Source organism: Corvus moneduloides, chromosome 5 (assembly GCF_009650955.1).
Source record: "Corvus moneduloides isolate bCorMon1 chromosome 5, bCorMon1.pri, whole genome shotgun sequence".
NCBI lineage: Eukaryota > Metazoa > Chordata > Aves > Passeriformes > Corvidae > Corvus > Corvus moneduloides.
The window spans coordinates 37,833,986-37,860,783 of record NC_045480.1 but is presented as its reverse complement, the minus strand read 5'-3'; the positions used below and the strand labels follow the sequence as shown (position 1 = coordinate 37,860,783).

Below are 26,798 nucleotides of genomic sequence, written 5' to 3'. Positions count from 1 at the left end.
TTTCTCTGTTAAGGTATTTTACACTCATTTTCCACTCTAGGTCATATCAGAAATCTTGGCAGAAGTTTTGTCTTAGGTGAACATGGAAGAGGGAAAATGAAAATATGTCCCCAATACACTAAGTTGTGGAGCCAACATGTGCATGGTTTCAGGATGCAGCTCTTTCATTATTTATCATTTATGGCTTGAGATTTCAAACATCAAATACTTGAAGGTTTGAACATATTCCCATGAAGAAACTGTATATTCTGCAGCTCCACTGCAAGTTCTTCTAGGGCAAGCATAAGTTATTGCCGCATGTCTTGTTGTACATTTCCAGCTTTTAATTCACACAACAGTGATGTTTTCTTTTTCCTTCCTTCAACTAGCTTAGTGCTTTAAAAATTCAGCACTGCCTAATAGGGCTAGGTGGCTTAAGACTATGTGAAAAAATATTTGCTGTAAAATATGCCTTTAATTCTTTACAAAGCAGACATGAATTTTCCAGTTGTGGCCCATGACCCTTACTACAAAATTTTTCTCGGGATTCAGGAAATTAAATTGAATTTCATCTCTCGAGAGTCAATGTCTGCATTCACTTCAACCTTCAGAGGCAGACATAACTGGCAAGCTGTGGAATTCCAGATGCAACCTCTCCTAAATCTTTCCTGCCAGTAGTCTTACTTTTTCTACACAATTATTATATGATCTCATAGCAATCATTTCTATACTTAGGATGGTTTTAGCTATTATGCTTTTTGCACTGAGTGGAAGAACATCAGGGCTGAATGTCTTCAGACAAAAAGGCAGCTGAATCAAAATTTCCAATATGCTTGGTAAATTTCCTAACTCTGGATGATGAACTAAAAAAGTAAGTGGAATTTCTGACAAGACCAATGCCCTTTGGTTTTCTGAGTATTTTAATCTTTGGATGGATTCATCTCTTGAATATAAACCCAAAGTTTTAAAATTCAGTTAAACCGAATAATTTGTTCGTTAGATGCAACAATAAAAAAGTGTAAATGCTTGCATAGACTTTTTGGTGACTTTGTGTGACATTGTTATAGCCTGGCAGGGGTGAAAAGGAACCAATGAATCCTTTATCACCAAGACAATAGAACAAGCCTTGCACATGACAATCTTCTAAGCAAGATTAGTTTACTTAGGTATGTCAAGTTGTCTGGAAACTACAGAGAGAGTAAAGTATCCATGGCATTCCCTTAAATGTAGGAACATACATTTTACAGAGCTCTGTGAGGAACTAAAGTTCTTGCTAACAGTCTGGATTGCAGAATTGAACAAATTTTGTACATTTGTATATGACAGGAAGATCGGCTTAAATTCAAAGTGTTTTTGACCAACTGGATAAATATTTTGGAAAAAAAAAAGTTATATTCAATAGAGACAGTACAAAAGGGAGAAATACTCAGTCATAGAAACATGAACAAAAGATTAGGCGATCTTGAGGGAAACAAAACCAACCAGAGCTTAAATTTTATCAAAAAGTGGTACTGCTGTTACAACCAAAGCTTGCATTCCATATGAAAACATGGAAAAAGAGTACACACTGTGACATGTGCATGATTATCCTTCTTTCCTTATAAACAATTACAAGATCCCAAGTAGCTTATTTGCTCCAGCTTTGGACTTCAAATGAGATACGAATCAGTTGAAGACAGTCCTGATGAAGGCAGGAGCATACATCAGCTCTTGAGATGTCCTGGAGTGCCTAAAGAACAGTTTCTGGAAGTGGGCTTTACCTATGTAAAGACTGAAAGCAATACTCTGCTTGCTGTCCCTTTGGCAGCTAGTGTAATACTCTGGAATCACAGCAAGGAAGGTTCAGGTTGTACGTTAAGGAACAGTTTGACACACCAAGTCAAAACAGATTGCCTGAGGAGGCTGGAGTGGTGCTATCGCTGGAGGACTTCAGAATGGATTAGACAAACACTTGTCAAGAATGGCACACATGTAGTTGATAGTACCTTGGGGCAGAGCCATGGAGGAGCTGACCTCACAAGGTCCCTTCCAGTCCTACTTTTACGTAAAGAGAATTATGCTATTTCCTCCCACCCCACCTTCATCGTTCAGAGTTTCCCTGTTCTGCTTTCAAGCTTTCCCTTATCGCCAGCTACTCCCCTAAAAACAACCTTTCTACTGCCCCTTTTACTATTTTATGCATATGTAAAAAATGGTTTTTTGAACAAGACAGTTCTGTGGATGGACAAGACTGATCTCATCCATGGAAAAGGACGGGACTATTTCTCACCATTTGTAGCTATGTACTGTGGTTACAGAAAGAAAATTCTTACTGCAGGATTAAGACCTAGACATTCAGAAATATTTTAGTCACCAACAGAAACAGGAACTGTGGCTGAAGTGACAGCTTTCTGTATGCAGGGCAGAAAAAAAGGAAGGGGTAGCTTTATTTTTCAGTCTTCATTCTGGACACACCAACATTACGTGTTTGGTACACATTTTCCCACTGTTTGATGTGACAAAGCTGAAAGGGCATTAGGTCCTAGTAAGTTTAACCTGAGCATCTTCCTGTTTTGCTGAGAGGAGTTAGTTTGAGAAGATAAGGTAATTGCACTGCGTAGTCAGAATGAGCAGCTGAACTCAGACCAGAAGTCCAAACGGGTCCGACTGCAACATGCTGGGTACAAATCGACAGCGCTTTGAACATCTCCCTCCCTCGGTGCTGCTACCGAAGTGGGGAGTGACCTCAGCCCCCGCGGTTCGGGGAAGGCTGCAGTTGCTCAGGTTGCGGCCGGGCGGGCTCGGGAAAGGCGGCGCTGCGAGGGGAGTCCGGGGACACCCCGGCAGGTGAGCGCCCCAGCACCACCTGGCGCAGCGAGCCGGGGCCCCGGGCAGGGAGCCGCCCGCGGGCTCTCCGCGCGGTTCCCCCCGCATTTCACGTAGCGCCGTGGAGGACGGACCGGAACGGGAATTGCAAGCCCCGTCCCCTATGCACGGCGGCGGCAGAACCAGCAGCAGCAGCACCGCCCGGCTCCGGCCCGCGGGCCCCGCACCGGGCTGTCGCTCACCGCCTCGCCCGCCGGGGGGAACGGCGCGGAGCCAGGGGATGGGATGAGGCGGCCGGGATGAGGGGGCGCGGTGGGGCGGGCCCGACACCGCCCGCCCGCCCCCGGCCCGGCCGGCGCACGTGGTGGCGGGGGGTGCGGGCCGCCCCTCCCTGCCCGCCTCCCCGGCGCGGAGGGGCGCGTTGTGCCGCGGCGCCGGCATCAGCCTTCTTCTCCTGTTTTTTGGGGTTTTTTTTTGAACTCTTGCTTAGCAAATTGCGCGTGATGAGCTCATGATGCCGCGCCCCCCCGCCCGGGCCGGGGCAGGCAGGGGGACGTGAGGCGGGCGGGCGCGGCCAGCAGCGGGGGCTCCGCGCGGCCGGGAGGAGGGGGAGCTGTCGGTCCCACGCTGTTTACTGGACTCGGGTTGTGAGGCTTTTCCCTCCTTCTGTTTTTAAATATATATATATGTATATTTATTTATTTATTTATTTATTGCCCCTCTCCCGCTGTGTGGCGGGTTGTTTGCCGCTCTGTTCGCAGGTGGATCCATGAGCTGCCCCAAGAGCGGCACCGCCGCCGCGCAGCGCCGCGCCGGGGCGGGGGGAGCGGCCGCCAGGTTCGGCCCCGCTGCCGCTGCGGGGGGCGGCCCCGCCCGGGCTCCGGGTGGGCAGGCGTGAGGCGGGCGAAGTTTCTGCGCGGTGCCGGGCTCTTCCGAGGGACTGCGGGCAGGGAAGAACCTGGCCCCGCGGTGCTGCGGGAGTTGACACCGCCGCCGCCGCCAGCAGAGCAGCCCGGCTTTGGCCATGAAGAGGAAACAGAAGAGGTTTCTGCAAATGACGCTGCTCTTCACCGCGGCTCTGATTTTCCTGCCCGACATCGGCCTCTGGTCTCTCTACAAGGAGAAGCACCTGGTGAAGCCGCCCGAAGCCGCCGAGCCGCAGGTAGGTGCGAAGCCGCCCGGGAGCACAGCCCCGCGCCGGGCGGAGGGTGGCAGCCGCCCCTCGGGGCACGGCCCCGGCTCTCGCCCCCTGCGGGGCTGCGGGGGGCCCGGCGCCGGCCGAGGGCGCGGAGCGGAGCGGGAGCGGCGGCACGTGTGCTTGTCCTACCGCCGCGCCGGAGAGAAAGTTGTGGGAGCATCTGAGTCTGCCGGGCTGGGCTTCCCCGGGAAGGGGAAGGGGGTGAGCAGGCACAGAGGCCGCCTCTGAAATTAGGAGGACAGGGGATTTTGTGTGCTGCGTTGGTGACCTGAGGGTGATGCTGGGCTCTAATTTTCATTACAAGAAGTGGAGGTTTTACCGCAACTTTTGTTTGTCTGCCTGCCTGCAATACTTCTCGAACTGGTGTGTGGCTGTAGGTTCGCTGAAATTGCTTGGGGTCCGTGTAGATGTCTTACCACCGAGATTTTTTGTTTCCTTTTCTGTTGTAAATTCTACAGAAGTGACTGGCAGTGTTTTTTCTCTCTGAGTATTACTATTGTGACTTGATGCGGCGACGCTGTGTGTAACTGCTTGTCAGACTGATATCACAAAGAACTTTCAAATATTTTCAGCTTACAGTTTCCTTAATCGCTATTATTAATAAGAGCAGTTGACATAAGCTGTTGTTTGCTTGAGTTATTCTTCAGCTTGCTGGGTTTATGTATGGCTCATAAATCACAGTATGACCTGCATTAAGTGAAGTTTAGTTTTAGGGAGTTGTTGTAATGCACTTCTTTATAACCCTGCCTGTAATTTACCAAAGTTTGTGTTTGTTCTGTTCAACAGTACAATGTTCCTACACTGTAATTGTCAGTATAATTTAAATGTAACATGAATGTTTCATAGATTATCGGTAGAGAAATTACAGGATTGTATGATCTTTTAGCTTGTTTACCACTTACATTGCCTTAACGTTAGAGTGTATTAGATGGCATCATTTATCATTTTAGTCCATTAGTAGCCTTCATTTCAAGGGTCATCACCCATGTATGTAATGCACTTTCCACATACTAAACGTGTTTAAGTCAATGGCTTCAATTGGGCAATAACTTATTTGATTCTTTGTTAATAAGGGTATCCATTACAGGAGTTAGTCCTCCAAAGTATCATAACTTTCGTTAATGAAATATGCTGAATATTACTAGAGGAGGAAGTTAAGTGTAGCTTCTTAATTTGAAGCTTACTTTATGTTTCTGTGGGTTTTAAAATGCAGTTAGTTGTCAGGTGCTAAGATTTAGTTGGAAGTAATTTCTGCTGAAAGAAAATTATACATGATCATAAGTGTCTGTCATTAGTTTACAAGGTCCACACTGCAGTCTTTGTAGTTTCTAATTTACTTTGTGACTTAGGAAGGCTAAGGTATTCAATGCAAATAATGATTTCCATGTGCGCATGGCTCTTTAGAATACACATGCCTTGATGTAAGATGAAATTTCTAATGTTCAAGAGTGCACTCTAAGTAGAACATGATTGAATAACACTGAAAGGGAGATAACTTTTTTTTTTCAAGAAAAAAAAGGTTCTGGATAAAGTGATGTAAGAAATAAACAGCTAAGCATATGTGAAGGACTAGCGAGGCTTGCTAATGAGACCCCAGAAAATTTTACATTGTAAGTTTTCTGAAAAGGTCTTTTTACTAGCTTCCCTTTTTCTCCCCTTTTTTTTTCACCTTCCCTTTTCTCCCAGTCTGAATACTAATTGAGCAGCAAGGGGACTGTTTAATGGAAAAACAATAAAAATGAGCAGTGAAACTTTGAACCTTACAGTTGACTCTAATGTAATTCCGTTATCATTGTAAGTATTGAAATCATGTTGGCAATGTCATTACCCAGTAAGGATGGAAGGTTGAAGTACAGACAAGTAATGCAATTAGGGTACTTATGTCTTTTGATGTGCACATTATAACCCAAAATACTTACAAGGAACAGGGATTGAAATATGAGTTTGAGTTCAACTCCCTGAAATATAAAGAAAATTTTGAGACTTCTTTGCGACTGCCCTAGAAATGAGGTCATACTAGAAAAGACTGCATTGGAAATAGTATCATAGTAGAAATGTAGCTTCTTTTTCTCCTATTAAGTTAGTAGCAGATACAAGAATTTAAACACTCAGCACAGTTATTCTTTGCCCTTGAGGTGTTCAATTTCTTGATACTTAGTGTGACTTGACACAAGTTTAGAGGTCAGTCCCACTGAAACTGCAGCAGACTTTTCTTACATATTCTAAGATCATGTTAGGTTACAAAGGTATGTGTGTAGAGTCAGCACATCATGCTAGTGATGTACAGTTGGACTGCTGTGGTGTGTCCTGACCACTGGAGAGAGCCAGAGTTGTCTGTGACTTCAATAATTTAGTTACAGGCTGAACTAGTTTTGCCCTCATGGGTAAAATGAGTGTCTAGTTGGTATTCTGACCTTGACAGTAATGTTTATAAATGTGGTGTCTTGTTTTAAGAACAGTTAAATTCATGTTATAGATCATCAGGTGGTTTTGAGGAGATGTCATGGTGAAATGATGTTTTGACTACTTATAAATTAGGCTTTCCCATTCATTGGTGAAACAAACATCCCCAAACTTCCCTGTGAATGAGGGCTCTGTCAGCCTCTCCCACCACCTCAGCTGCTTGCCACAGCACTGGAGTGAAGGAGGGATGGTGGCAGTGTGATGGAGGAGGTATTGATCTCCTGACAGCAGTAAGCAGGGAAGCTGTTCAAAAGCAGTCCACAATGCAAAAACAGTCTGTTTCTGTCAATGGTAGAACAGTGTCCCCTGGGGACTGTGTCATTTCCAGCGCCTAGAAGAGGCACTTGTGTTCTTTACTGCTATCTAGAAATTCTCATATGACGAACTAAGTTGACTTTATTTCCATGAAAATTGTGCTGCAATAAGTTACATAAGAATTTTTTTCATTGTGCAGATTCTGTCTCTGAACAGAGAAGCTCTTCTTTACAAAAAATTAAAAAATGAGAAAATGATACAACTATGATTTCAGACAACATTAATGATTTTGATCACTTTACATTAATTCTATAAAAATTATTAATCTCTATGAACCTTTGTTTCATATAAACTTTTGAAAGCTGTCATGTTTACACTTGAGAACTTGATAGGCTTGATTTTTATATTTTGCTTATTGTTATTTACTTTTGGTTTATCATATTATTTAAAGTGGAGCTTCAAGGGTAAAGGTATATATAAAGGTTCTGAATTATGTGGTGCAACAAGATTTCCATAAGATATAGTTTGTCATAAGTGGTAGACATGAGGAAAAAAAATATACTCAATTTCTAGTTTAATCTTTCTAAGACTGCCTTCCTTGCTATCCTGTGGGAATAAGGGAAATTGAATAGGGTATTTTTATTGCCTTTGTAAAAAAAAGTCTTAAAAATTCCTTTACACATTATTGTGTCCTTGAGTTTTGATTACAGTTTTTACAGTTAGTTTAACTTTAGAGGGTGAGTTTGTTTGTTTTTGTTTTGTCATTGAGATATTATGTATATGATAAAAGTATCTTGTCTGATCTTTTGATAAAATTCCAAGACTGGGTTCTTTGGATACAAAGTTATGCTGATAAAACTTTTAATTTCAGTTTTGTTTTCTGTGGAGGAAAAGCAACAATTTAGTGCAACGAGTAGGATGTAATCCTGGTCCAAACCTGATTATCTCATGCTATCTAAACTTAGTGCTCCTTTATTTGGCTACAGTAAGGCTTTACCTTTGTCTGTTCATACACTGTCAGTATATGAAGTATAACTTAATGTAAAAGTACCAAATTTCTTGCAGCAGTTTTCCAGTGTCTGTAATGTAGGTATTGTGATTTGTTTCTTTCTGTTCATATGGGAGGCCAGTGTGGGTGGTGACTGAAAGTCTAGTGAGCTAGCCCCTTATATATTTCAGCTTCATTTTGTATTTTTTTTCATTCATTTGTCACATCCCTGCTTCCTGGTGTCAAATCTCCTCACTTAAAATTGGATTGGACAGCAGCACCTCTTAGTCACAGATGCTCTGTAATACTTACAGGTGTATTACTGAAATGCTTTATGATGTGTAAAGTAAGGAAAGAAGGTGGATTTCTGGCTTCGTTTCACATATACGCTGGGGCAGTGAGGTGCGCTGCTTTAACCTCCTGACTGAGGCACTTTTCCTGAGGAAATGAAACTGGTGATGATGTTGGCCCTTTTTTATTTTGATGTGTGCACAGTGTCCAGATCAAAGAGCAAAAGTGGTGCTGTGAGGGGGAAATGTTGTTCCGTGGGATAGTCGTGGAACTCTCTTTCCATTGTCCTGTGAAGCCTGTACTTCTATCTGGTTAGCCCCAAGATTACACCTTTCCCATGGGATAGTGAGGTATGGATTTGAATGAACTCCTTAGGATAAGGAGAACTTAGTCCTTACAAATCCTAGGCCTCTATTGTAGTTGGCAAACAGGCACAAAATTGACTTACTAAGCCTGGTGGTTATGAAAGTACTGACTTTGTCTTCTGAATCCAGAAAGCAACTTCAGCCTCAATTCTGTCTTGCAAACAGTCATTAGCTTCTGAAGTCTGTGAAAGAAGTGAAAGAATAAATTTACCCAAGAATGCAATGTTTCCTACTGTTAAGCACACAGGTTCTGAAAATAATAAATTTTCCAGGACAGTTAACCCTGTTAACTCACTATTGGTGCCAGCAAAGTACAAAGCTTGGGTTGAATTCTGTTTCTGGTACATAAAAGCAGTATCTTGAGACCAAAACTTTCTTCTCCTGCCCCCCTCCTTTAGCTGTATTTCCCTTGCTTTTCTGGTTGATTTCAACAGCTGCAAAATCTTGTACAAAATATAGTTTGGTTAGGACACAAATACGCACCTTTCTTTTATTACACTGTTAGGACACTGTCAGTTACTTATGCATTTAGTTCCACTGTCTCAATTATTTACCTTTGCTTTCACCACAAACTTACGAGGCAGGAGAGTTTTGTTTCTTTTTAGCAAAGAGGTAAATAAAGTATAGAGTGACAAACAGGCTCAAGTCTACAAAAGTAGCTGCTTGACTGTTGCTGACATTTATTTGTACTATTTTGGGTGAGTACCTGTCAGACCCTAAAAAATACTGATAATATGAAGCCTTACTTTCTCTGCTCAGTTTCTATGCATGTGCTGTTCCAAGCAAGTCCTCGTTTCTCTCCTCAGAGCAGCAGCTGGGACCTGGTGTGTTCAATCCCCTTTTATTCTGTGGCCCTGTTCATTGCTGTGCTGATTGCTGTGCTGGTGTTTCAGGTCCAAGAGTCCCCACACGTGGCATGACGAAACAGACCTTAGTGCCTTAAAATGCAGAGCATTGGCAACCTGAGATTGCCCTTTAGGTGTTTTAACTCGCACAGTTAACACTTATGTAATTCAGTTCTTTTACCTAAATTGTTCATGTATAATTTCATTCCCTTGTATCTACTGAGGATAATATCATTTGAGTTCTAAAACCTTTGTTACTTTATTGCCAAAAATAGTACTGTATCTTAAAACAGTATGCTTCTGTTGTATTCAGTATACCAGAGGGAGCCCTCCTGTGGTTAATTTAATACCTATCAATTTTCAGGAGTGTTACTAAATAGAGTGTATCTTACAGGATAAAATAGACTGGTTTCTATATTTGATTTTCTTTCTGTTTAACTCAGCATTTGTAATGCATTTCAGCTAATTTATTGTGCACAGTCATTTTGGATTAGTCCAAATCAAAACACAAGATCAAGAAACCTCAGTTCATGCCGACACTTGGACTTGTGGAAAGAATACTGTGATGAAGGGGATTCCATGGCCTTATTGAAGCAGTGGGGTGCAAAACTGCTCAGTTATTAAGGGGGAGTACCCAAGCTGTGTTTTGTCCCCTCACTGGGACATGATGCTCAGTTCTTTCCTAAACTTCCTCATCTCCCTATGCAGGGAATTTCTCTTGTGTTTCGCTGTGAAGAATCACAGTGGTACTATAGGTACCTGGTCAGGAGCCAGACTGCACTGTATGTACTGTGTGTGTAGGCAGGTTTCTGTTCACATAAAGAACAATTCAGCTTTTCTCCTGTTTTTAATGCTCAGACAGGTAACTTATGGGCTTTGTTTAGCAATATGCTGCTGCAGACATTTATAGCAATTGACTGCAGCAAGACTGTGTGAGTGCTAACAATTTTGATGGATTTGGGCCAGGAGTAGACATCTTGGCTACTTTAAATTAGTCTGAAAAAAATTAATTCGTAAATCAACAAGTTAAATGCAATGCAACTCAGGAATCCCAAGCTAAAAATTCTGCATGTGTTGTAAATGCTCCTCATGGTCAAAAGACTAAATTGCCCTGACTGAAAGAAATAGCAGTCCCATTCTTTTAATAGTTTCTTTAAAATGTGAAAAGGCTTCATTAGGAGATGGCAACGTTCTGAAACTTCTTTCTAAGAATTCCAGTGTGTCATGTTTTAACCTTAGCAGGCAACTGAGCACCACACCACTGCACTCTCACTCCCATCTAAGTGGGATGGAGGAGAGAATCCAAAGGGTAAAAGTGAGAAAACTTGTGGGTTGAGGTAAAGACAGTTTAATAGGTAAAGCAAAAGACCCACACACAAGCAAAAACCAGAATCAATTCTCCACTTCCCCTGGGCAGGCAGGTGGTCAGCCTTCTCCAGGAAAGTCAGGCTCCGTCATGCATAACGGGTACTTGAGAAGACAAATGCCATCACTCCTCTTGTCACCTCTTCCTTCTTCCTTCAGTTTTATTGTGACTCTGATGCCATATGGTAAGCATATCCCATTGGTTAGTGGTTTTCAGCTGTATCTTCTCCCAACTTCTTGTACACCCCCAGCCTCCTCAGTGGCAGGGAACTACAAGAAGCAGAAAAGGCATTGACCCTGTGTAAGGCCTCCTCAGCAACAACAAAAGCATCCTTGTGTTATCAGCACTGTTTCCAGCACAAATAAAAAATACAGGCCCCTACCAGCTACTGTGAAGAAAATTAATTTTATCCCATCTGCAATCAGCACATAATGTAAACAGGTTTTTAAGGTAAAGCTCTGTAATAATTAATTGATTTCAACCTGATTTTGACAATTGTCACATTTGGGAGGGTTTCACTGGATGATATACTTCTCTAGGTAGTCTTACTCAAAATATGTCTTCAACAGAGAAATAAATCCTTTCCCTCTTCATAAGAAACAGCTTGGGAGAGACCTGCTTGTGATGGTTTGCTCAAGAGGTAAAGAAGAGGAAGCAAATCTATTGCAGGGATTTAACAGGACTTCATGCTTATTTTTCAAATTCTTTACCTTAATTTCCATGATTTTCACACATTTTTCTATAACATGGCTCCAAGTCTATGCAAACACCCGGTGATTCAAGTCAGCTATTTAATCTCCTGTCTTGAGGTGACTTCATGATGTTGTATCCCACATCACTGCCCAGAAAGTAATTATGTGCCTTTCTATGCCTTTAAACTGACCCTGAGAAGAGAAAAAACCTGACCAAAACTTTCAAAGCAGTTTGCAGTGTTTCAAGGACACACAGAGATAGAGACAGTTGTGTGCTGCTGCGGGGAGAGAGAGGAGCGGAGGAAGCACTGCTTGCTTTACAGCCAGCTTTCGGCCAGGTTTTTTCAGCTCCTTTTTCTCCAGAGAGAGACAGAGTTGAACTTTGCTTTCCTGGGACTTTGGTTTCTTTTTCTCCTCTTCTTTTTTGGACTGTTTCAACATCAGAATACATTGGGAGGACTTTCCACTGAGGCCTTGGCCCTGGAGGTGGGCCCACCACCCCCGTCCCAGCTCCAAGGAGGGGGAGAGAGTTCTACGGAAGGACTCTGAAATTTTCCCAGGTTTCTCTCCGCAGAGCGAGAGGTTTTATTATTTAGCATTGTTATCATTTTACTGTGTGTTTGTTAAATAGTTTTTATCTCTTTCACTTTCCTTCGAGGAAAATTCATTTCTTCCTGAACCTGGTGGAGGAGGGATGGTTGTAACCTGCCTTCTCTCAGAGGATATATTTCCAAATTTGTCCAAACCAGCACATTACCAAACTAATAACAAAGAGAATTGCAGGAAGAAAAATTATGAAGTGTATGTCCAGCTAACATAGAAATATGTAGGCCACAACATCCCACTCTTTTCTGGATGCTTGTATTCCGCAGGGTCAGAGCGGTCATGTTTCTGTTTGAGGTCATGTTTCACAGGAACAATGTTTCCTTATGCTGTCATTTTAAGATCTCTTGGCAGATCCTGTTGAAGGAATTTATGATCTCTTTCTCTGGTCAAATCCTGTTTATTGAACACCTCTGCCCTTAGGAAGCAGTCACTAGCTGAAATATGAGGCTTTCTAGTCACATGTGGATTTAACAGATAACTAGAGCATCACTTTCCCCACTGTCACGTCCAGCTGTTGGTTACCTTCCCATGCCAGAAATTTTCAGCCAAATCCCTGATGACGGGACACAATGGTATTTGACAGATGCTTCATTGGATCATCTGAAACCACCTCCACAACAGTATAAGCCTATCTACCAGACTTTTCTCTGAAGAAGATGAAGAATATTTTTGTGTCGTCTGCAGAGCCATGTGAACAGTCACTCCCCTGAGAACTGCAGCAACAAGAAGTTTGGAGATTGGTGCCATCTGGCAGTACTATGAATGTGCAGTGCCATGAAACTTGTCATGTTTGTTTCACGTGAGAGCTACCATGTCCAGTGCAGTTTTCTGTGAGTTGCCAATTGTTGTTTTTTGTTTGTTTCTTTTTATGCTAAATTTAAAGTGCAAATTGGATATGGTAGACTGGAAAATCTGGCCTGTGTGACTTAAATGTTACATTGATCAGTGATAAACCATTGATTCTGTATTTAAGAAGCAATGGCAATTGAACAATTTTCTTCTTTGCTACACAGTGGTTTATGACAGCATGTGATACTGCTGAGAGGTTTAGCTAGGCAGAGTAATTATCTAAACTAGAATTTTGTCAGGACACCAGTATTAGTACAGGGTGCTTTAGAAATTGAATTGCTCGCTGAAGTGTGTAAGTGTAGATTTATCAGATTAACTTAGAGTGCTCATTTGCTTAAAGAAGCATAATTTTTCATACTTGTACTTAGAATAACAGATGCGTTTATTTAGAAAATTTTAGCCTGTTTACTTATTTTTGCTCTCTGAAAATAGTTTTCTATAAATTAAGTACTAGGAGAAGGCAAATATTTAGGACAAATAAGAACATTTTATAGCAGTCTGTGCATGACAAGTTCCATTTATAGATGAAAATGGGGAAGAGGAAGGACTCCTTGTGTCTCTGTTTAGAGCCAATGTCTGGGAAATACAGGCCCTGCAGTGTTACCAGCTCCTCTACTGTGAGATAAATATTTTATCCCATATGTTTTTGCCTCACTGTGATTAAAATCTCACAATTTTGCATTAGATGAAACAATTTTCTGCCACAAGCAGTTTGTCTTTCTGTTTTGTCATCCAGTCCCTGGGCTAAAACTTGCAGTTGTAACGTAACTTCTGGGTAAACTTTGTGTAACTTTACTGAAGCTTTGTGGTTGTGTCCAAGTGGGCAAGGTCAAACTGTGCACATGGACTTGAGAGGTTTGAGACATTCCCACTCACGAGAGATAGCTCCAGCAGATACTGGCAACTGAAATCTCTGCTGTACAGATTAACTTCACCTTTGGCAAAATTTTGCTTGTCCCTGGCAAAGCCTGTATAGATGCAGTAGTAGTTAGCCAGAGCTAGATAACTTGAGGAGAGACTGTAAATTGCACCAAATGTAGTGCTGAAGCACCATCCTTCAGTGGTTCTCCAGTTCTGAATCCTCAGTCTTGAACAGAATTAATACATGGTTTAATGCAATAGTTGACTTTTTTGATATTTTTTTTTTTTTAATATGAGAGCACAGTGCCTAATGTGGTTTTTCAGCTTTTGTTTTCAACATAGCAGCACACTTCTATCTCTTGCCTCTTTTTCTCTTTATTTGCTTTTTCTTGGGGGGAAGCCCCCCACATTTCAGATTATTTAATGGTTTTGATATCTCAGCTCCTGGGAAAATTACTATATTGGATTGAGTTGTGGAAATTTTTAGATTGCTTTTTCTATAGAGCAGTAATTTCACATTAGCATGGAGAATGCACTTAAAAGACACATTAATGCCATCCAACAAGCAATATATTTCTATTTTTCTCAGACTCTGATAAATGACTACATTTTGAGCTTTGTTTGTTATGGGTACAAAATGAATGACAGGCTTGAACGGATGTTGTTTTTCCAAAATTGCTCAGTATAAACTAAAGTGACATTCAAATTGCTGATCAAATTTTACAATTATAACACCAGTATAAAAATGTAAATTCAGAACTTTTATGATATTGAAATTCTCCACTAAAGTTACAGAATCATTAAAGACACAACATAGATGAAAGCAAAAAATACTTGTGATGGCTCTAAAAATTAGCATGAAACTAAAAAAATGACATACAAAAGCCTCACAGCAAAATATTCCTGCAGTATATGTAACCTGTTTTTCACATCAGATTAAATCTTTTCCAGCATCCTTGGGCATCCTTGACATAATTCCCAATAATGGTGAAGCAGTGGGTATTTCTCCAAGCATATGGAGATGCTCCTCCATGGAGGTCAGACTTTATTTTGAGTGATATTGCTTGAACTATATAGCCTGAGAGGAGTGTGGTTTCATATCTATTTTCCCTAAAGTAATCAATTTAAGAAATAGAAGCCCAATGAAAGTGTAGCCAGAACATTTATATTAGCCTATGCTTTGCTAACATGAAAGTGAAGTTATGTTCAGCTCCACCAACCACTTGTACTAATGGATTTTGAAAACTGCCATTTTTAGCAATGTAGACAGACATGCCATGTGAACAAGAAGTGCTTCAGAGGACAGGAAACTTCTGGAATTCCATCAGGGAAAGCAGGAAAGCTGCAGAGGGATGGGGAATAAATTTGACTAGAAACACAGTCCGTTACCTTCTGTAATCTTTCCCTGTCTTTCCTGTCTGCTTGCTCCCTGAGGAGATGGTGCACCAAGAGCAGTAAAGATGCTGAGAGGTTGTTTAAACCATTCATACACAAAGTGTTGAGAGAAACTACTTGACAAAGAGTTATTAATGTGAGACTTACTTTCTATAAAACTGAGGTGGTTTCTCAGCAAAATTCTATGTGCTGTAGTGTGTGTGCAGATCCCACAACAGTGCAGTCACTGAAGTTAAAAGGTGTTTTCTTTGAAGCAACTTCAGTATGAACACGTGAGAGACATTTTTCTTCAAATGCTCAAGACTCACAACAGATGTCTCCATCAGAAGCAATGAAGAAAAAATGCATTTTATATTGGGAACAAGGAAATGGAGATGGCATCATGCTGAGCAGCAACCTGCTTCTGCATCTGGAATGGATGTGAATGACAGATGAACATGGGAGATTCTTCTGGTTTCAGCTGAGACAATTTAGAGTAACTTTCTTCCCAGTGGCTGGTATGGGGCTGTGTTTTGGATTTGTGCTGAACACAGGGCTGACAATATAGAGATGTTTCTGTTACTGCTGAGCAGGGCTAACACAGAGCCAAGGCCTTTTCTCCCTTTCATACTGCCATGCTGGGGAGGCAGGTGGGGGCTCCTGGGAGGTTGGGAGGGGACACAGCCAGAACGGGTGACCCAAACTGACCAAAGGGATATTCCAGCCCAAATGACATCATGCTCAGTATGTATGGAGGGAAGAAAGAGGAAGTGGAGCAACATTTGGAGTGATGGTGTTTGTCTTCCCGAGTCATCATTACATGTGATGGGGCCCTGCTCCCCTGGAGATGGCTGAACACCTGCCTGCCCGTGGGAAGCAGTGAATTCATTCCTTGTTTTGGTTTGCTTGCGTGCGTGACTTTTGCGGTCTCTATAAACTGTCTTTATTTCAACCCATGAGTTCTCTGGCTTTTACCCTTCTGATTCTCTCCTTGATCCTACTGGTGGGGGAATGAGAGAGCAGTTGTGTGGGGCTTGGCTGCTGGCTGGGGTTAAACCACGACAGTCCTTTTTGGTGAGCCAGACAGGAGCTGAACCATTGAGTTAGTGTCAGATTTGACTGGGATGTATTAGATTGAATTTATATCCCTTAGTGGTAGCTGGTAGTGAACTGGCTCCTGTGCTTGCCATGGGCTTGCTTTACTTACTGTATGTTAGAATATAGTGCTTTTTAGTGGCTGCTTTTTGCTTTTGCTACTTGTTGTAGAGCTGCACTGTTTACTACCTGACTGAATTGTTCCTGGGAACATTTTAATAGCAGCCATGGCCATGTGGCTGGCCTGGAAGGTGTCCAGGGTGTTGCTGCTGTTTTCTGTGCTGCTGTACTGGACAGGCTGGAACTCCAGTGTGAACCTGAGTTGAAGGGCCTGTGATGTGTGAATGAGTCCATGATAGAGCAGCAGCCCATGGAGGACCCCACCCCAGAGCAGGTGGATGCCTGAACGAAACTGTGACATGTGACCCTGTGAGATGCCTGTGATGGAGAAGGTTTGCTGTCAGGACTTGTCACCTCATGGGGGACCAACGCTGGAGCAGTTTGTGAAGAACTGTGGCTTGTGGGAAGGACCCATGTTGGAGAAGTTCAAGGAGGACTGTCTCTTGTGGGTGGGACCTCAGACTGGAGTGGGGGAAGTAAAGATTACTGTGCAGACCATGGTGAATCAGGCTGTCCCCCAGCAGCCCATGGAGAGCTGTGATATGGACTATATGAATGGTGGACTCTAGCAGGAACCCCTTGTTGTTAGCCAGGCTGGAGGAATTCATTGCAATGGGTGTGCCTTTTAATTGTTGTAAGCCATGGTTTGTGTTACAGGAATTACTATAACAGGAAGCACCCGAACTAATGTAGGAAAAACAAGTTAATATCCTGGAGATGGCTGAACACCTGTCTGCTCATGGGAAGCAGTGAATTAATTCCTTGTTCTGGTTCGCTTGTGTGCATGACTTTTGCTTTTCCTACTAAACTGTCTTTATCTCAACCCATGAGCTCTTTTTTATCCTTCCAGCTCTCTACCTGATCCCACTGGTGGGGGAGTGATCGAGTGGCTGTGTGGGGCTTGGCTGTTGGCAAGGGTTAAACCGCAACAGAGAACAAGGCCAAGACTGTGCACTTCGTAACGCCTTCAAAGACATAGATTTTGGAAAAACTTGCCACTTGTGTTGTGGAAATGTTTGTTCTGTTATAAAGTAAAATCTTTCTGAATTAATTTTAAAACTAAAATTCAGTGAAACTTGAAACCCTTCTTCAATGCATTTTAAAGAAATTGCTAGTCAAATAGGTTGTTCAAAGATAGTTGTTAGTGTGGGTTTTGAGTTTTTCCTTTTACTTATATGTATATACATACATATGTGCACTTGTGTATGTTTGTTTATGGGCAGAAGGTGAAGAGACCATCTTTGCTTCCTAGAGGGAGAGGAAATTTATTTTTCTTAGTGTAACATGCCAGCAATCTTGAGAGGAACAGAATAATTTTGTGAAAAACATTGTGCAAATACATGGAGAAGCATATGTTAATGACTATAAATTCGGTACAATCTACATTGCCTTTGGCATTTTTAAGTGGGGGGGGGGGGTGGTTAATAAATTTGGAGTCTTTTGTTTTGGTCTCTTGTCCCTCTTTAAAAACAGATTGTATGTGGGCTGACTTTACATTCAGTTTTTGAACAGCCATAACTTTCAACAATTTACTGAATGTTTTTTCCTTCTCTACTTGAGAAGTCTTGGAATCTGTAGTAAATAGTGATGTCTCATTTCATTTATGCCCTTGATTATTTCCAGTCTTTCCTGTTAGTCATGTCTACTCTTTAGAGAGTGGACTCACATACAGATTTTTTTTTATTTAGGAAACCATAGACAAGATTGTTCAAAAATACTTGCCCAAGGCTGCCATCCTTATAATATACTTTCCTGATCTGCTGGCCTCCTGGCATGTGTGATTTAAAATCAAACAACTGACCTTCTCTTCCATTTAGTAACTTTCTTCATATCACAGATTAATCTCCAATTTACTCATCTGGTTGTTCAAGAGACCAGATACTATCTTTTAATGATAGCGGAGAAGCTGGCAGAATGTTAGAATGGAAGTGATAGGAAGGAAATATGAAAGTAATGAAAATATACACCAAGGAAAATAACAAGGAAAATATATCCCATCAAATACATATCTATATATATTTATATTTTTATATATATATATATATATTCTTGAACTTCTAAGCTGTGTTGCTGTCATGTTTCCTATGCCTTCTCTTTCATGTTCTAATCTGCATGTCTGGCATATTTTTCTCTTTCATGTTCTAATCTGCATGTCTGGCATATTTTGCTATCATATTATTATTTTTGTAAATGCATACTAACTGCAACCTTGCTTCTCTGTTTTAATTTATTGTAGCATATTAGTAAAGCTGCTTTAGAATACCCTGGATTAATGATGCATTTAAATTGTTTTAAAATGACCCTGGGCTAGGTCAGTTATTGAAGTAATGCCAGTGAGGAATATTTTATTTTGATTGCAGTAAGCTCTTAGTTTTATGTTGACTGCATCGTATAAACATGACCTGTGGGCTTTTAATGTTGTAGTGAATTGGAAACATGTGAATAAAGCATGCTTTATATTTGCATGGAGCAAACTAAGTCTCCTTCTTGAGAGGAGATTCTATCTTGTTTTCTTTTGTTGTACATGGGGTCACCTTTTTGTGCAAGTACTCTGAGAATACAGGGCACTTACATCTTTTTGATACAAAGGGAAGGCATAGTGAGGTGTAGGTGCTGCTTATGGCACGTTAGGCCTCACTGCAATCGCCCCTTCTATATTCCCCCAAGTTTACACAGATCCATAGTACTACACCTGTACTCACCCTTTCTCTGCAGCCTGAAGGGTGGTGCAGTGGGAGAATTCTGTGATACTGGTTATTTCCCAAAACTTCATTTGTAAAAGCAGTGCATTTAATTTTTTCTTGTAAAATTCCCAGCCTTAATTATTGCAATATTTCTTTTCCTTTTTGGAAGTGTAGTGTTACTTGCTGTGTTCTGCTTTAGAATTGAGTTAGAATGAGGGCTTATTATATATTTTTCAAAATGCGGGGATGTGGTTTTTCTCATCCCCAACATGTTTCTATGTTTTAATCTGATCTGCTTTTCTCTGTGAAACTGCACTGTAGTTGCTCTGCTAGATTCCAAGATGATGGGCAGCTTATGCTGCAAATTTAAAAAACAAACAAAAATCAGCTCTATATAACAAAATTTTAGTGGCACAAATTATGTCAATAAAACTGGTATCGACCGGTCTTCAACGATATTGGACTTCACAGGTTTGGCAGTGCTTGGGAAGCTTGACTTGCTCATGAAGTATTACAAGTAACTTTAGGCTGTGGCTGTTGTTTTTTGTTAAATAGGTTTTCTGGAAGAGGACCTGAAAACTGACTGCAGTCATGGCCTGAAAGTGCACCTATACCAAACGTTTAGACGTTTGCTTAAAATAAACAGGCAATACACTTGTCCAGAACAATGTTTTCAAATAGTTTAGTGGCCTATTAACTGTTTAAAGAGGGATAAAGCCAGTTTCTAATATGTTTCATGCCTAGGAAACAGAGGCATAAAAAAATCATCTGTGCATTCAATGGCCAGTGTTTGGAATATACATTATAGTGAAAAGATTTTATGTGATGGAATAGAGAGAAAATAAGGAAATGGGAAGTTTGGGGTAGAATATGAGCAGAGTTTTGCTGCTGTATTTCAGGATCTCTCCATATAATCTTCTTTCTTTGTCTAGCCCTCTAAAGAAAAATGTGGATAAATTATAAAATAATGTTTATAGGGAAGTAAATAATCCTAGGTTTACATATGCAGCAATAACTTTTGACACAGTAATTGCTACTCAGGAAGGAGCTCTTGATGCTTATATTAGTTTTATGAAAATGTTAGCTTTCATTTCAAAGAGAATAACATTGTTATGACTACTGCATAAATTCATTGTGTACTCTCAAATATTCTACAATTCTTGCAATCATAATCATCACAGATGGGATAGAAAAGATAACCTATTAAGGGAGACCACATTAAGTAAAGGCTTCATTGTTGTATGACTGATGAGAGGTCAGAGAATATGATAGGGGTACCTGAGAAAAGAGTAACATGGAAAAGATATGCAGGCATCACTTTATTGACTCTTTCTTTCAATAGAAATAATAGCATCAAATTTGATACTGTACTGATATCAAAACAAATGGCAGGTAGAGGTCTGTGTACAATATATCATTAAGCTGTGGAGCTTTCTGATCCGGGGATTTTGGATGTTAAAAGCTTACATGGCTTTGAGAAACAATTGCATACATTCATGGAGGAAGAATACATTGGGAATAAAGACGGTGTCTCTGGCTTGCAGTGTCATTGAACCATCAGTTGCTGGCATCTGGAAGGATGTTGTAGGGAAGTTAAGTGGTTTGTTTGCCATGTATTTATATCTTTTTGTAGCATATGCTGTTGTTCGCTGTCAAAAACAGTTAGCTAGATGGACCTTTTTTGTGTAACTTAAAGAAGTCATTCTTAAACTAATAATGTGTAAGTTAAAGTCATCCATAGTCGTTGCTGATGGGAAATCAAGTTGTGGAACGGGAGCTGATTTTGAATGAGTTTCTTGATGACAGAGAATGTTCTGGTAAGCCAGAAAGAGTAGTATTGCCAGACAGGTTCAGTGTTGCTGCTCCACAATGAATTTGAGGTGTGGCACACTGAGAAAGCACATACCCTAGATTAAGTGTAATGTAATAATATGCATTTTTCTATTATAAATGCATATCTTGGTGTATGAGTTAATATCTGAGGGAGATTAAAGATACAATTTCAATATTTAAAACTTCAGTGGATACTTACAGAGGCACTTATCTCCATCCTCTGTTACCTGCTAGCAGTAGAATCCTAGAGTGTTCTGTGTAATTAGTTTGCTTTTACTTTTTGTGCAACTTTTTCTCTATTCGAAATAATGTTAAATTATTCCTCCTCAGGTTGAAATGTTGAACATGGGCATGTTGAATATGGTAAAGTGTCATAAGAACACCTTCAGCCTGAGTCTTGGTATTGTTCAATATATGTGAAACAGCTTGGAGGGATTGTAGGTTTTGATTTCTGGTATTTTGTTTAATATTGAAGGAAAATATTTTCTTAAATCTATACATTGCATACAAAGAGGAGATTATGACCTTAAAATACTCACATTACTCTGAGAAATATCTACAGAACTGTGCATTCATTACCGTATAACCTGAACTCTTAGGTTCATAGATACAAAAGTGATAGTTTGCTATTTACAAAAGGTCCCCATTTTCCTGGTATTGAACTTTGTTTGATGTCAAGGTTATGTTTTTGATTTCAGTATGAATAAAATCTACCAGGAATGTGTATCTTAACCATACAGGACTAAAGAAAATATCTTTTCTCCCCCCCCCCCACCTCAGTAGAGATTACTTACAGGAAACCTTATTCATTAGGGTGCTATATGCTGTACTTGTCAGGGATTTGCCAGGTACTTACCAGAACAGTACTTAATAGTTTGCTGAGAGTAACTGGTGAAGATAAAAGCTCATCTCTTTTTTGCTTTCTTTTCTTTTTTTTACTTTTTTTTTTTTAAGTTGATAGCATAATGTGAAGTTGCTAATGCAAAATAGTACATCTAAGATGGAAAAGGTGTTTTTAAAGAATGACAGAGTCCTTCAGCTTGGAAAGATGTTTAAGATCACTGAGTAAACCATTAACCCAGCACTGCCAAGTCCACCGCTAAACCATGTCCCTAAGTGCCACATCTACATTTCTTTTAAATACCTCCAGGGATGGTGACTCCACATTTCCCTGGGCAGCCTGTTGCAATGCTTGATGACTGTTTTAGTGAAGAAATTTTTCCCGATATCCAATATAAACCTCCCCTGGTGCAATTTGAGGTCATTTCCTCTTGTCATAGGAAGAGGAACTCCTGCTTGTTAGCTGGGAGAAGAGACCAACTAAACCCCTTGTCTACAGCCTCCTTTCAGGCAACTGTAGAGAGTGATAATGTCTCTCCCAGACTTCCTACAGGCTAAACAATCCCAGCTCCCTCAGCTGCTCTTTGGAAGACTTGTGCTCCAGACCCTTCAGCAGCTTTGTTGCCTGTCTGTGGACACACTGTAGCACCTGAATGTCTTTCCTGCAATGAGGAGCCCAGAACTGGACATATCAGTTGAGGCCTCACCAGAGTACCAAGGGACAATCACTGCCCTGGTCCTGCTGGCCACACTGTTTCAAATAGAAGCCAGGATTGGCCTTCTTGGCCACCTGGGCACAGCTGGCTCATGTCAACCAGCATCCCCAGGTCCTTTTCCGCTGGGCAGCTTTCCAGCCACTCTTCCCCAAGCCTGAAATGGTGCATGGGGTATTCATGATCCAAGTGCAGTACTCAGCAATCTCCTAGAACTTAGTTTTAGAATCATAGAATGGGTTGGGTTGGAAGGGACCTTAAAGATCATCTTGTTTCAATGTCCTTGCCATAGGCAGGAACACTTCCACTTAACCAGGTTGCTCAGAGCCCCATCCAACCTCACCTTGAGCATTTCCAGGGATAGAACATTGTTGCTCTGAAAAATTTCTTCCTTATATCTGTTGTGGTTGAACAGCAGCGAGCAACTAGGAATCACACAGCTGCTTGCTTTCTTCCCTCTTGATGGGATAGGGAAGAGAATTGGATGAGTAAAACAGGGAAAACTCAAGGGTTGAGACAACTGCAGTTTAAGAAATGACACAGAAGCTGTGCGTATAGACAAGGCAAAACAGGGAGTTCAGCTGGGAACAGCCTGGGAAAACAGGGCTTCATGTCATGTAAAAAACACCATCACTCCAAATGTTCCTTCCCGCCTTCCTCCTTTTGCCCCCAGCTTTGTATGCTGAGCATGGTGCTGTTGCTTGTTATGTTATGAAATACCCCTTTGGTCAGTGTGAATCAGCTGTCCCACCTCTGTCCCCTCCCAACTCCTTGTACACCTCCAGCTTCCTTGGGTGGTGGGACAGTACGAGAAGCAGGAAAGGCCTTGACTCTGTGTAAGCCCTGCTCAGCAATAATGAAAACATTCCTGTGTTATCAACGTTGTTTTCAGCACAAATCCAAAACTTAGCTCCACACCAACTACTAGGAAGAAAGTTAACTCTATCCCAACCTAAACCCGGACATACCTAATCTAAATATACTCTTTCAGTTTGTAACTGTTGTCACTTGTCTTATCATTACATGCCTTTGTAAAAAGTCCCTCTCTGGCTCTCTCGTAGGCCCCCTTTAGGTACTGGAAAGTTGCTATAAGGTCTCCCCAGAGTCTTCTCCAGGCTGAACAACCTCAGTTCTCTCATCCTGTCATCATAGGAGAGGTACTCCAGCCTGTGATCATTTTTATGACCCTCCTCTGGACTACAGCAAGTTCATGTCGTCCTTATGTTGAGGGCCCCAGAGCTGGACTCAGTACTCCAGATAGTCTCAACAGAGCAGAGTAGAGGGTCAGAATTGCTTCCCTTGGCCTGCCGGCCATGCTTCTTGTGATGTAGCCCAAAATTTGGTTGGCTTTCTGCACTATAGGTGCACATTGCTGGCTCATGGCAAGCTTCTTGTCAACCAACATCTCCAGATCCTTGTCCTCAGGTCTACTATCAACTGATTCTCTGCCCAACCTGTATTTGTACTTGGGATTGCTTTCAAGATCCTACCAGGTTGGTGGTGTTGGCAAACTTGCTGAGAGTGTGCTCAATCCCATTGTCCATGTTGCCTACAAAGATGTTAAATGGCACCTTGTCTTGATACTGACCCCTGAGGAATGCTGCTTGTCACCATTCTCTGTTTGAACATTGTACCTTTGACCACAACTCTTTCCATCCATCCATCCAATTCTTTATCCACTGAGTGGTCTATCCATAAAATCCGTATTTCTTCAGTTTGGAGACAAGAATTTCATGCAGGGCAGTGTGAAATGCTTTGCGCAAGTCCAGAACCATTGCATACTTGCTAAAATCTGCTCCTAGACTGCACTTCCGTGTATGATACAGAATTTTTTAAAATTTCTATCTTTCTTAAATACATGCCTACTATGTAGTCCCAGCTCTTACACACAAGTTGCAGTATGATCCAGTCAACTGTACTGTTGATCAGGTGTTAGGGCTTGAATTTAAAATCTATACAAGTTCTTGTAGAGTATTTAATCAAGATCAACAGGATTTTGAAAAAAACAGACTTCATTGGCATAATCCCCATTGCCAGAGTAAAGCTTCTGTTGCCTTCAATGGGAACTGAGTTTTGTAATCAGTGCTGTCAGTCACCATCTGGACTGACACAATTTTGCCATAGAGAGAGTCCGTCTTTTCTGGGATGCCATCTGTTAGGCAGTTTCTTCTGACTTGTTTGCAGTATCAACCTTTGTACCTTCTTTCATGTTCTCTTTTGTGCTCCAAGCAACCTCTCAAATCCTCATTCCCCCTGCTGTTTTCAAAATATGTTTTTGAACACCAGTGAATACAATGAAGTACCCTAGCAATAATGTCTGTTACTAGACCCTGGGCAGCATCACGATCATCCAAAGAAAATCTGTTAGGAGACTAAGGCTTGGAAGGCGTTGATCCCAAACCCTTTTCTTATCCCTAAAAGTGATATTTCAAAGCAGTGGCTGGGGGAGAAGTTTAAACCACTGATTACTTTGAGTCTTTGCTGTGGACTAAAGAAATCGGTTAGTATGACAGCTAACCTACTAATACCTTACAAAAGTATCAACTCTTGTAGGTTTAAAAATAAGATCAAGTAGCATTAATCTAATGGTATAACTGTTTTTCAAAGGCTTTTATTCAGTAAAGCCAGGTTTATGAATTCTTAAAAAAAAAGTAATTTTGAGCTAATGGTTTCTCACAGTCCTGCACACAGTGTTCTCACCTGACACAGTTAAATGCCAAGAATTTATTTGGCACTTCATAAGCAAGTGGAATAAAAAGTGTGAATCCAAAACCTTTCAGTTTGAGAGAGAAAACAAAAGAATATATTAGAAATAATAATTACATAAGGGGTGCATCTTCTTAATAAAATAAAGAACAGTAGTTACCATGTGGTTTCATTAATGAATTTTAAATATATTCATGCATGGAGGAGATGTCTGTGTATCTGAACAGCAGCCTTTCTTTCAAGTCATTTGAGGGTTGTGATTTTTCCGAACAAAATTTGAGTGAACTCTTCTTGGTTTATGAATTTGATTTGAACTGTAAGCAAGGATGATTCAGAGTTTCAAAGAGATAGAAGCAGTTACTTTCATAGTAGCAGCGTCTTTTAGTGTGTCTGTATATATCTATCTATCTCTGAATCTCTAAAAAAACCACCCACCGAAGTCTTTCACATTTTGGTCTACCTGTAGATAGCCTACGAGTAGAAACAAACCAATCGATGTGTTCAGACTGTATTCATTCTCCAGGAACAGCCCTGGCTATTTCAAAGGTGAGAAAATGTGGCAACAGACAATTATGTAACAGATAACGCAAATAGATTTTACAGGATCAACCTTGCCAACACCTTACGATGATGTATTTGCTTATGGTTATTTTGCATAAAAATTAGTAGTAGAATACTGTGTTGGAAAAGTATAACTACATTGCAGTGTAATTAAAAGCTGATACACAATATCTGTAGATACTCTCATTTGTTTAAATATATTGAAATGAGAATAAGCAATATTATTTCTGGGAAGCTAAGCCGGCATAAGATACCTTCCTTTTTCCCAAATATGAAATCTATTTCTTGCTGGGAAATAGTGTGAATGACCAAATATTGTCATGTTCCCTGATGACTGAGACTCTCTTCACGACTCTTCAGTCTCTCCATTTGTGATGTCTAGTTTTTATTTCATCTTTGTGTGATTAGCTTCCCTTATTTTTAAGATGCATCTGGGAGGTCTTCCTCTGAGAAGCAGTTCTCAATTGCAGATGAACGTTTCACACAAGAACCAGATGATCAATGATTATTGTGTGACTGATGTTACTGCTGAGCTTTACCTTTCAATGGTTTCTTGAAGGCTTTTTCCTTTCTGGTAGATGCTACAGAGAGCTGGCTATATACAAATTGTTTTTTTCTCCTAGGATAAGATAGTTGTGTTTATTTTTCATTTCCACATGTATGGTGTTATTCTTCTACTGTTCCTCCTTTAGAGGAAAGTGAAGAAATGAGTCTGACAGAAAACTTAGAGAGGTTTTTCATCCACATTAGGGACACTGAAGTATTTTTCAGTCTTACATTAAATTTTCAAGGTTACCCAAGCAATCAATCTGGACTATTTCTGCTGTGGAAAATGGTCTGTTTCCTTCATTTTCCTTTTCCTTCTAAGCAGACAAATAGATGGGGGGGAAAATAAATTATCATTTGAACTTTGTCACTAAATTTACTTGAGGCGTCTTTCTGTGGAACAATAGTATGTGGGAGCGAGCATGAAAAATCTGGCTGCAGTATATCAGCTTTCAGCAGCTCTGGTAGGTTACCACACTCATATTTTTCAAGGCGAAGCTCCAGAAGGTCCTAATCTGACTTTTTTTCGGTCCGTCTCAGAATTTTCCTGATTCAGTTCAAGCACTCTTAGCTGAAATGGGGAAAAAAATTAAAGTCTGTGAAAAAACCACTGTCCTGTTGTCACCCAACTGCCTCCTTCTCCCCAGTCAAATTCCATAGGCTGGGGTCTGCCCTCATTCAAGTGGCCTATGAGCTTGTGATGTCAAAACCTACGTAGAAGGAGCACATTTGTCATCAGGTTTTCTTTCCAGGCAGTAAAATG

The 26,798-nt window shown here is 41.0% G+C and overlaps 1 protein-coding gene across 1 annotated transcript in view; it reads left to right on the top strand.

Moving 5' to 3' along the window:
- The first annotated feature begins 3,711 nt into the window (after nt 1-3,711).
- The window catches only part of GALNTL6 (polypeptide N-acetylgalactosaminyltransferase like 6), a 445,447-nt gene continuing 422,360 nt past the window's right edge, over nt 3,712-26,798 (top strand). Inside the window, exon 1 of the mRNA XM_032110017.1 lies at nt 3,712-3,946. Coding sequence (XP_031965908.1) covers nt 3,809-3,946 — 138 coding nt within the window. The 5' untranslated portion in view covers nt 3,712-3,808. The remainder of the gene's footprint in view (nt 3,947-26,798) is intronic.